Source organism: Hyla sarda, chromosome 8, assembly GCF_029499605.1.
Source record: "Hyla sarda isolate aHylSar1 chromosome 8, aHylSar1.hap1, whole genome shotgun sequence".
Taxonomy (NCBI): Eukaryota; Metazoa; Chordata; class Amphibia; order Anura; family Hylidae; genus Hyla; species Hyla sarda.
In genome coordinates, this window is record NC_079196.1 from 159144773 (window position 1) to 159156879 (window position 12107).

General features: G+C 45.2%; 2 protein-coding genes across 7 annotated transcripts in view; one reads left to right on the plus strand and one right to left on the minus strand.

Annotated features, from left to right (window-relative positions):
• Window positions 1–6412, minus strand: part of MARF1 (meiosis regulator and mRNA stability factor 1) — a 96423-nt gene extending 90011 nt beyond the window's left edge. The window contains exon 1 of one of the 6 annotated variants that reach the window (XM_056536867.1): window positions 6086–6412. The gene's annotated coding sequence lies outside the window, so the exon portion shown is untranslated. Of the gene's footprint in view, window positions 1–5402; window positions 5423–5682; window positions 5847–6023 lie in introns of those variants that run through there. The other 5 variants (XM_056536866.1, XM_056536868.1, XM_056536870.1 and 2 more) reach the window with 5 other exon arrangements.
• The window catches only part of NDE1 (nudE neurodevelopment protein 1), a 30962-nt gene continuing 24297 nt past the window's right edge, over window positions 5443–12107 (plus strand). The window contains 3 exon segments of the mRNA XM_056536871.1: window positions 5443–5614; window positions 9813–9933; window positions 10038–10191. Of these exon segments, the coding sequence (XP_056392846.1) occupies window positions 5458–5614; window positions 9813–9933; window positions 10038–10191 (432 nt within the window). The 5' untranslated portion in view covers window positions 5443–5457.

Sequence of the window (12107 nt, forward strand, 5' to 3'; positions counted from 1 at the left end):
GAAATGTAACTAAAATATGTCTGTTACATACAGTTTTTTTTATAATTTTATTGTGTATATATATATATATATATATATATTTTTTTTTTTTTTTTTTTTTTTTTTTTTTTTTAAGCACCACCAGTTGTATTAACGACATCACTCATTTTAGCACAAATATGAAATACTGAAAAATCCAGTCAAACAACTGCCCCCCCCCCCCACCTACCTGCTTGGACACATACTTGTCCTTCTGTGTCCATGCATCATCACCTATGTCATGGACACACTTCCTTGATTGACAGCTGTGAGCGCAGGGCTCACTGCTGGAGGAAAAATCCTCCCACTGTCAGCTTGTGTCCCGCTACTGTCAGTGAGGACAAGCTGGGAGTTGTAGTTTTGCTAATGCTAGGGGAGATGTGAGCAGACAGCATACTGAGGGAGTGGGCGGAGACCTGCACAGTGAGGCCACACCCCCTCCCTTTGAGAGGAATTCAGACTAGTGAGCTAAATTAAAAAAGTATTTAAAAAATTTTTTTTTAAAAAGGAGCTACACAAAAATTGTATGTACAATGTCAGGATCAGGTACTGAGTGACATTTATATTAAAAAAAAAAAAAAAGTTTTTGGTGGAACTGACTCGTACACTTTAAACTTGTCCTCTTTATCCCCCTTAAGGACTCAGGGTTCCCCCATTTTCATTTTTTTTCCTCATCACCTTCTAAAAATCATAAATTCTTTCAATTTTGCACCTAAAATTCCATATGATGGCTTATTTTTTGCCCCACCAATTCTCCTTTGCAGTGACAGTCATTTTACCAAAATATCCACGGCGAAGCATAAAAAAAAAAATGTAATTGTGCGACAAAATTGAAGAAAAATAAAATGCCATTTTGCCGCTTCTACACAGTACATTTTTCGGTAAAAATGAAATCTCCTCTTTATTCTGTAGGTCCATACGATTAAAATGATACCCTATTTATATAGGTTTGATTTTGTATTACTTAAAAAAAAAAAATCATAACTACATGCAGGAAAATATATACGTTTAAAATTGTCAGTTTCTGACCCCTATAACTTTTTTCCCCCCGTTTAAGGGCCAGTATGGGGACTTTTTTTGCACAGTGATCTGAAGTTTTTATCGGTACCATTTTTATACTGATCGGACTTTTTGATCGCTTTTTATTCATTTTCTCATGATATAAAAAGTGACCAAAAATACGCTATTTTGACTTTGGAATTTTTTTTGCACGTACACATTGACATTGCAGTTTAATTAACGATATATTTTTATAGTTCGGACATTTCCGCACACGGCGATACCACGTTTAATTTTTATTTACACTGTTTTAAGGGATTCAAACTTATTAGGGAATGTGTTAAATGATCTTTAGTAACTTTTTTTTTGCAGTCTTATAGCCACCATAGTGGCTATTACACTGCACATACCGATCTCATACACCGATCTTTGCTGTGCATTGACACTAGGGGTGTAAGAAAAAAAATCAATTCACTCGATTATTGCGATTTTTCATTTGGCGATACTGAATTGATTCCAAATATTTTTGAATCGATCCTTTTAGGTATGTGGAATCTGTATCTCACGACGCCGGGGACATGCAGTTCCGGGCAGGTGAGTTTTTTTGGCTCGTGCATGCAGGGCCGGACCCGACAAGCGTGGCAGCGCTCTGGGCGTATGGAGCAGGCTCCCGGCTCGTGCCCGCTCCATACTCTGCGTCCCCCGGCTACTGCCAGAATGCAGCGCTAAGCAGTCTGTATTGAGCGGGCTCCGGACTCGTGCCCGCTCCATACTCTGCAGCCCCTAGCTGTTTTCAGTAGCCGGAGGCCGCCGCTAATAGCCAGCATGCGGCTATCACCGCGGCTGGCTATTAACCCTTTAGATCGCCGCTGTCAAAGCTGACAGCGCCGTCTAAAGGGATCTGTGAATGCTCCATGGTGGGCTAGATCGTCCCCCGCAGCGCGATCGCGGGCAATCCACTGTGGAGGTAGCCAGAGGGCTTACCTCTGCTTCCTGCTGTCCCGTGGCCCTGTCATCCAGCCTGGCTGGACTAGGCTCTATCAATGGATTGCAGATCAATGGAGTTCAACAGAACTCTATTCATCTGACTGAGGAATTTAATGATTCCTCCTAAAAGTGCTTTTATAAAAAAAAAAAAAAAATTTAAAGTGTAAAAGACATTGTTTTTGACACAGAATCTGGATATATCGCGATATATCGTATCTTCATACGTGTATCGAGATACACCCCTAATTGACACGGCAAAGATCAGTGTTATCGGCGGTTAATTGCTCAAGCCTGGACGCGACTGAGGCAAGTAAGGGGACCTCTGATCGAGTTCTAGCTGACCGGGACATCCCGATTTCACCGCGATGGTCCCGATCAGCCCGACAGCTGCCGGGAAGCTTATACTTTCATTTTAGACATGGCAATGAACATTGAATGCCGCATCTAAAGGGTTAATAGCGCACGGCACAATACACTTCCCAGCATGCTCAGACAGCCTTCGGCTGTCCGAGCATGCTGGGAGTTGTAGTTTTGCAACAGCTGCAGGCACCCTGGTTGGGAAACACTGATCTACACACACGGGCTGCAGCTAACAATTATTTTAATAGATTAGTTTTCGATTATTTAATCGATAGGAAAAAAATATCAAAGTGCCAAAAAAAGGGGTTCAGCTGATTCCACTTGAAAAATTAAGTACAATATTAGAAGTTTCTAGCATGTGATGTGACCAAACCGCAGCAATTTTGGATTATTCCCCCCCCATATGCCGGTTATGAATGATCCTGTACAGAAACCAGGGTAAAGAGACTGCCGCATGGGTAACTGTCTGAACTATTAAAATAAAATGTTAATGATTCAATAATAAAAGAAAGAAGGTTGTTCAGCACTCGGGAAATGCAGGTAAAAACCAATGTTTGCTTTATTAATAATCTTCGGACAGGAATCAAAACAGAACCTCAGACGCGTTTTAGACCTAGGTGCAAAATGCGTCGGACGTTGTCCATGTTTTGATCACTGCAATGCTCTGCACATACCCCCGATGTGTATAGCAGTGTGTGTAGTACACACTATATACTAATACTGGCCCCACCAAGCTATTGCAGACTGTATTGAGAGAGACCCACGCCACCCGTCTGTCACTATCTCCTTTCATACTGGGAATATCCGCAGCCCAGCTGACAGTCGCCCCCTGCAAGCCCCGCCCCCTGTCATCAGGTCACTTACTCAGCTGTCCACTGCTGCTGGGGTTACTTATGCCCGCTAGTTGCAAGGATTGGAGAAGTAGTCCCGGAGCAGCTCCCTGATGGTCTCCAGCAGCTCCTGAGCTGTGAGCAGCAGCACCCGCCCAGCTCTGGGACTGGGGTCAGGTGCAGTTAACTTAAAGGGGTAGTCCAGTGGTGAACAACTTATCCCCTATCCTAAGGATAGGGGATAAGTTTGAGATCGCGAGGGGTCCGATCGCTGGGGCCCCCTGCGATCGCTATGTACGGGGGCCAGGCTCTCTGGCCAGATAGCGGTTGTCGACCTTTGCACGAAGCGGCGGCCGACACGCCCCGTCAATATATCTCTATGGCAGAGCCGGAGATTGCCGAAGGCAGCGCTTCGGCTCTGCCATAGAGTTGTATTGAGGGGGCGTGTCGGCCGCCGCCTTGTGCGGAGATCGACACGCCCTTTCCCAAGGGTTGTCGGGGCTCCGTACAGGAGATGGCAGGGGGCCCCAGCGGTCGGACCCCCCGCGATCTCAAACTTATCCCCTATCCTTAGGATAGAGGATAAGTTGTTCACCACTGGACTACTCCTTTAACCCCTTCATGACCCAGGGTTTTTCCATTTTTTGCACTTTCGTTTTTTCCTCCTTACCTATAAAAAAAAACATAACTCTTTCAATTTTGCACCTAAAAATCCATATGATTACTTATTTTTTGTGCCACCAATTCTACTTTGTAATGACATCAGTCATTTTACCCAAAAATCTACATTGTGCGACAAAATTGAAGAAAAAACACAATTTTGTAACTTTTGGGGGCAGTAAATTTTTCGGTAAAAATGACACCTTATCTTTATTCTGTAGGTCCATACGGTTAAAAGGATACCCTACTTATATAGGTTTGTTTTTATTGTACTTTTGGAAAAAATCATAACTACATGCAGGAAAATTTATACGTTTAAAATTGTCATCTTCTGACCCCTATAACTTTTATTTTTCTGTGTGTGGGACGGTATGAGGGCTAATTTTTTGCGTCGTGATCTGAAGTTTTTAGCGGCACCATTTTTGTAATGATATGACTTTTGATCGCTTTTTATTAATTTTTTCATGATATAAAAAGTGACCAAAAATATGCTTTTTTGGACTTTGGAAATGTTTTTGCGCATACGCCATTGACCGTACGGTTAAATTAATGACATTTTTATAATTCGGACATTTCTGCACGCGAAGATACCACATATGTTTATTTTTATTTACACAGTTTTTTTTTTAAATAGGAAAAGGGGGGGGGGGCGATTCAAACATTTATTAGGGAAGGTGTTAAATGATCTTTATTCACTTTTTTTGCAGTGTTATAGCTCCCATAGGGACCTATAACACTGCACACACTGATCTCTTACATTGATCACTGGTTTCTCATAGGAAACCAGTGATCAATGATTCTGCCGCTTGACTGCTCATGCCTGGATCTCAGGCACTGAGCAGTCATTCGGCGATCGGACAGCATGGAGGCAGGTAGGGACCCCCCGGCTGTCATGTAAGCTGTTCGGGATGCCGCGGCGATCCCGAGCAGCTCCCTGAGCTAACCGGCATTAGTTTACTTTCACTTTAGACGCGGCATTCAACTTTGAACGACGCGTCTAAAGGGTTAATAGTCCGCAGCACCGCGCTCACTGCCGCGCGCTATTAGCCACGGGTCCCTCGACCCGCTGTGACGAGGGGCCACACCGCGGCCCCACGTTATAGAACAGGAGCTGACCCATGACATACATGTATGTCATGGGTCAGAAAGGGGTTAAGGAGGCTGTGGCGGTTTGGGATTTGCAGATTCTGCATACACAGCGCCCACACCGCCTGCTGCAGCCTCATGACTGCCGGCGCACGGCATCCCTTTGTAACAAATCAGCCAATTATTCGATAATGGGATTCATCAACAACTAATCCAGTTATCAAATTTTATCGATAACATTGATTAATCATTGCAGCCCTACATTACACTATAACTGGGGCGCTGATGGAATAGCACAGGTCTCCAAACTGTGGCTCCTTCAGATGCTGCAAAACTACAACTCCTAGTGTGGTTCAGGAAGGGCTGTCCAGGAATGCTGGGAATTGTAGTTCTGTAACAGCTGGAGGGCCACAGTTTAGAGAGCAGCTTTCATGTTACCCCTGCCAGTTCCTGGGTATTTACCATGTCCAGTCTCAGCGCTGATTCCTGACAGGAGAGCTCTGATAATTGCAGCTATATGTCCCCGGGCACAGGGATAAACAACACCGCACCTGACACAGACAAGGTCACGGGACCCGGTGTAGTGTCACTTCCTAGTACTACAACACCCAACAGGTGCCGGGTCACTACAGATAACAGAAGCTTAGAGCCGACTGCCCCGGGACATCACCATGGTAATAACGTTATCTCCGAGGCTACCTCCAGCTCCCCTGGTATGTGTGGCGGTCGTCCGAGCACTCACCTGTCCCCCTGGTCTCCACAACGGCCCCCACTCACATCCTCCTTTGTGTCTTTTTCCCCTCACACTTCCGCTCTACAGCGGCGGCCACTGCTTTCTTCATTTACGCAGCACGCCCCGATGACGTCACGCCACGCCCCCCCCATCGTGCTGCCCGCCGTCCGATATTTGGAAATAAGAAGGGGGCGTGTCTGAGTGCGTTTGTTTGTTTGTTTCACTACACAGGATTTTTTTTTCTCTTCAATAAACTTTATTGCACTTCACATCCGGTTACAGACACATAAAATATTATACCGAAGTATTCCTACAGTCTATACATTTATCCATTGTTATTTCCGCCCTACCACAGTGTACCACAATAAGAGCTTCAAGGCGTCCACAACCGGCCTGTCTGTCACAGCCTCACCTCGTGTCCTCCCGCACGACATTCTATTTTCTATACTGACTAGAACGGTGACTGTATTGTTTTCCTTTGTTCCATCATGACGTGTTTACACAAACATCCGCTGAATGTGCGACTGTTGCCTCATAACTGTTCTTGTTTTAGTTGTCAATAAAGCTGTTACAAAACAGAGCGTTTTAAATTCCTGTTCGGCCCTTAGCGACGGCTGATTGATTCGTTTAGGTCACGTGGTAGGGGTAGTGTTAACCAATGGCTGTGCGGTGAAGTTTGAGTTTGTCTCGGGGCGTTTGGAGTGTTCGCTAGACGACGGCTGCGCTGTCCTGGTGGTGACGGTCCGGATCATAGGTATGTCCTGATCACCGGTGAGTGGGCCCGGCACCGGGCTGATGTGCGTCATCCTCGGCGGTAACGCTGCTGTATCTGACCCTGGTAATCTACATGACCGTATCATTGTGTGCTATGGCCTTCAGTAGCTGTGTGCTGCGACTGTCAGGGCTTGCTGAGACTTGTAGTTCTAGACATCAGCCTAAACAACTGTAACCTGGAGAGATGGCCCCCTTGTTTACTCAGCCCCTGATAATACTGAGTCTTTCACACCCACTGCAGTGGTCTTCAACCTGTGGACCTCCAGATGTTGCAAAACTACAACTCCCAGCATGCCCGGACAGCCGTTGGCTGTCCGGGCATGCTGGGAGTTGTAGTTTTGCAACATCTGGAGGTCCACAGGATGGAGACCACTGCCTATGGCATGCTGGGAGTTGTAGTTTTGCAATATCTGGAGGTCCACAGGATGGAGACCACTGCCTATGGCATGCTGGGAGTTGTAGTTTTGCAATATCTGGAGGTCCACAGTTTGGACACCACTTACTATGGCATGCTGGGAGTTGTAGTTTTGCAAACAGCTATAGGTCAACAGTTTGCAGACTACAGTTATATATATTTCACATTGTCAGGAACTGTTCACATTTGTGTCAGAGGATTGCAGCAGAGTTTATCCAAATAGTAGCAACTTGACCTGTCAAAACAGTGGAACCTGACTGGTAAGCCCCCCATACATACCCTCCATGGCTGGTACCTACATCCCAGGTGCCCCTTTTTTTTCCCCGTTTATCTGCTGATGATATCCCTGCATGACAGAGACAAACAAAGCCTGATGACCTCCATTGACTTTAATGGTGTCAGTCATTTTACTGGACATAGAACATCCCATCACTCATCAGATCTGCTTAAGTAGTCTGAGGTTTATGTTGTCAGGCAATAGATACAGGATGCGTTTTTCCTTCCTCTGCTGTCAGACGGTAGGGTGAGCCAAAGCCAAAAAGCGTCCTGTATCTGTTAGGGAACGACCGATACCGTGGAGGTTAGAGCCGATAGCCAATAACTTATACCTATATTCCGGTATGAGTTATCGGCAATTTACTGCCAATCCCCCCCCCCCCCCCCCCGCTGCAGATCATTGATTTAAAGCGGGCGCTTTAAATCAATGAACTGCAGTGACTTTTGCGGTGCCATAGACCGCCGTCGCCACCCACTTCTCTCCCCCTGCCTGTCCGGGGGTCCTGAGTCCTATCACTGCCACCAGCCCCCCGCCGCTCCGCGCCCCCTACCACCGTGCCGCACCGCACCGCCCCGGCCCCATTGCCTCCCCCATCCCCGGTTTTATAATTACTTGTGCCCGGGGTCCACTCTACATCTGGCTCCAGTGGCTTCCTCCTGAGCTGTCACTATGCACACTGACGGTGGCATCACGTCACTCGTCATTGCACACAGCGCAGGAGCCAGAAGTAGTGTTGACCCCAGGAACAGGTAATTATAAAACCGGGGAGGCAATGGGGCCGGGGCAGTGCGGTGGGGGGTGCGACGCAGTGGGGGGGGGGGCGGTCGCGGTGCTGGGGGGTAATTGCCGAAACCGATAATGCCCAAAATCGTGATTATCGGCCGATATCGGCCAAACCGATAATCGCTCGATCCCTAGTATCTGTCACCTGACGATATAAATAAACTTCAGACTACTTAAGCAGATTTGGTGAGTGCTGGGACTTTTTGTTTACATGTGGATTCGATCCACCATGAGCACCACCGCCCACAGAAGTGCCGACCTGTCCGTTTTACTGGACATAAAAAATACTGTCTGCTCTATTTTCTTGTCCAGTAAATTGAATAGTCTGTGACTACCCCCACTGATGCAGATGTGCACATCTCCTTAATGGGATCCATTGCTGCGATCTGTCATGTGATGCATCCTAAACTGATTTGTAGATCTGAACAGAGCCTTACAGTGTAACGGACCTTGTGTACTAGTAGGGCTGGGCGGTATGACCAAATATGTGTATCGCTGTATTTTTGTAACTTATGGCGGTTCCACGGTGTATAACTGTATTCCCCCCCCCCCCCCCCCAAATTAATTATTAGCCCAGCACTGCGCTGTCCCCATTGGGGCAAATACTCACGTCACCCGCAAGCGCTGCTCTCCCGTCCTCCTGTTTGTTGCGGCCGCCGGCGTTGACACTCTATAGCCGTATCCCTATGCCCGGGCTGCAAAAGGTAAACAAAAATAAACTTTAACGCATGTTCCGATGTTGGCCTTACGCTGGGGACATGAACGTCGGGCAGCCATCAGCCTATCACCGGCCGCAGCGATGTTCCGCCTCAGCTGGTGATAGGCTGAGCCCACTGTCATGTAAGAAGCCGGCTTCTTACATGACAGTTCGCTCATCCTATCACCAGCCGAGACGGAACATCGCTGCGGCCGGCGATAGGCTGACAGCTCTCTGACGTTCCATACACTAGGAAGCTGGTCCGGACAGACAGGGAAGGGGAGTTAAAGTTTATTCTATTTACCTTTTGCAGCCCGGGCATAGGGATACAGTATAGAGCAGTGGTCTTCAACCTGCAGACCTCCAGATGTTGCAAAAGTACAACTTCCAGCATGGCCGGACAGCCAACGGCTGTCCGGGCATGCTGGGAGTTATAGTTTTGCAACATCTGGAGGTTGAAGACCACTGGTATAGAGTGTCAGCGGCCGCAACAAACAGGAGGACGAGGAGGGCAGCGCTTGCGGGTGATGTGAGTAGTACCGCGATGGGGACAGTGCAGCGCCGGTCTAATAATTGGGGGGCAGAACAGCGCTCGCGGGTCACATGTGATTAGTTCCCCGATGTGGGGACAGCGCACTGCGGCTGATAATTCATTCATTCCCGAGGGGGAGGGGCCAAACCGGTATTGCGATATGGGTTAAAATTCATATCGTGCAGGAAATTTTTTTAGGTATTCGGTATGAACCGGTATACCGCCCAGCCCTATGTACTAGTACAGATCCTATGGCCATTTATTGTGACTCAAAGGGTGTCCTCATTTTATAATGTGATGGCTTATTGCTAGGATGTATAGCATCCCTTTATGAGCACTTGGGGCCCTAACCTATGTGTTTCCCCAATCCTAAGAACAAAGGGCTGAAGTAGTGCTGCACCCCTTGCACGTTGGCGTTAGTGGGTGTATAAGGGAACTACAGCAATACTTTATCCAAGTAAATGTGTAGTTCCCTGTATGGCCAGAGGCTGGGAGCACTGATGTGCAGGGGCCGAACCAGAGCCACAACCCCTTTTTATTCTCAGATCAGTGGGAGTCCACCATAGCCTATAATAACAATATGTTGTCGCTTTTTCCGATTGGAATACCTCTTTAATCAAAACATAATTATGAATTTTTTTCTAACTATCTGTTCTTCCAGGTTTTGCAGTATCAAGTGCTAATGGAATCGCCATTATGAATGATTTAGAGAGAGAGACCTTTCACTCATTGGAAGAAGAAAAAGAATATTGGAAAGATCTGGCAGCAAAATATAAGAAGTGGTATGTAGGCGGCTTAGGGAACACTAGTATAAAACGGTTGAAGACTGGCGGTTACAGATCTCTGATACACGTGATGGACATGCGTCTCTTGTTTTGTGTTTTAGTTCAGAGGATTCTCAGGAAGAACTCCAGGAATTCCAGGAGGCAAGTCGAGAATATGAGGCTGAGCTGGAAGCACAACTTCACCAGACCGAGGCCAGGAACAGAGATCTCCTGACTCAGAATAACAGACTGCGCATGGAACTGGAGTCCATTCGGGTAAGAGAAGAGCAGGACATACCAGCTACTGATTAGGACTGTTTAGTCTAATAAGTACACATAAATGGTTTTAAAATATCATCATATGGGTATGTTCACACATAAGGCAGCAATAATTCATCTTGCGGATTATATTGCTACCTGTTGACTTCCTTAGGTCTGCAGCAAATTTGCTGTGGATTTTCACATGTATAAGTGTGTGTACCCTAAGGCTGGCTTCTCACACAGTATTTTGGTCCTCAATTTAGAGTATATTTCAAGGGTCATGTACACAAGATGGCTGATTGACATGGCTGTAGCAACACTGCTTTAACAGTCTTATCAGTCATGTGCCTCCAGCTGTTGCAAAACTACAATTACATGATCAGGATGAGGTACTGAGTAAGGCTGCTTTCACACTATAAAATGTATCAGTTTTAATGATCCGTTAGCGGACTCAACTGTGATGAGTCTTTCTGAAGTTCTCTGGGAGGCTGGGGGCTTTTCCCCTGAAGTATGATCTGCTCCTCTCCTCCCCCACACCTCACCTGTCATGGGGGTCTGCACAAACATTTTTTTACATTTGCAAAGCCTACTGCCAAAATGCATTATCTATAGAACTCTAATGTAGCCATGTGTAACTATATGGTACAAGGACAGAAGAAAAACCTTCATTTTGTGCCAAAAATAAAGATTTTTACATCTTCACAGCTTTGTAACCAAAATGCATGTTTTTTTTTATAACCCTAAAGCAGGCATGTGAAACCTATATGGTGCAAATACACAAGAAATAAGTTAATAAAATGACCAAAGAGAAACCATTTTGCATATAAATAATAATTTATCACCTTTGATTGCTTGCCACTGTGCATGGAAATCCTCTTCTTAAAAGGGTATTCCATGAAAAAAATGTTATCAACTGGTTTCAGAAAGTTATACAGATTTGTAAATTACTTAATCCTTCCAGTACTTCTCCTGGGCTTCTTTTTGCTCCACAGGAAGTTATTTTCTTTTTTAATTTGTTTTCTGTCTGACCAGAGTGCTCTCTGCTGACACCTTTGTCCATTTTTAGGAACTGTCCATAGTAGGTGCAGAGCCCTATAGAAAACCTATCCTGCTCTGGACAGTTTCTGACACACAGGTGTCAGCAGAGAGCACTGTGGTCTGACAGGAAAGGAGAAAAACAAAACAAAAAACTTCCTGTGGATAACAGCAGCTAAGTACTGGAAGGATTACAAAAAAAATTTATAGAAGTAATTTACAAATCTGTTTAACGTTCTGGCACAGTTGATAAAAAAAAAAAAAAAAAAGTGTTCAGCGGAGTACCCCTTTAATGAAGTATATTAGGTAAATGCCTAGTTTTTAAGGAAGTATTAAATGGGGGGGGGGGAGTTGTTTCTAACAACAGTAATGTGTGTGTGTATATATGTATATGTATGTGTGTGTATATATATATATATATATATATATATATATATATATATATATATATATATATATATATATATATATATATATATATATATATATATATATATATATATATTCTTTCTGATAATAGGACATGTTTTAAAATGTGTTCCTTTTTCTTTTCTCTAGCAGTTTTGTAGACAGACTCTTCTACTTCCATAGTTGGCACAGTCAGACTCCTGCATTCTCCATGTTTTATAGCAAGGACTTTTTTTCTACATCATCCCCTATGCATAATTTACAGATGAACAGCCTTTGCTCACAGATTTCATGTACCTTTTTAACATCAACCTTAGCTAACAGACTATACAAGAGCATGCAATACAATAATGCTGACAGATGCTGTGGCAAAGGGAACAGAGTTACGTCCGTAACCTTATCGGGATTCATGGGAAGTATCTAGCGCTGGATGTGCAGGGAGTAAAATGCGGGCACTAGGGCTGATTTGAAAATTCTGTTTTGTTAAA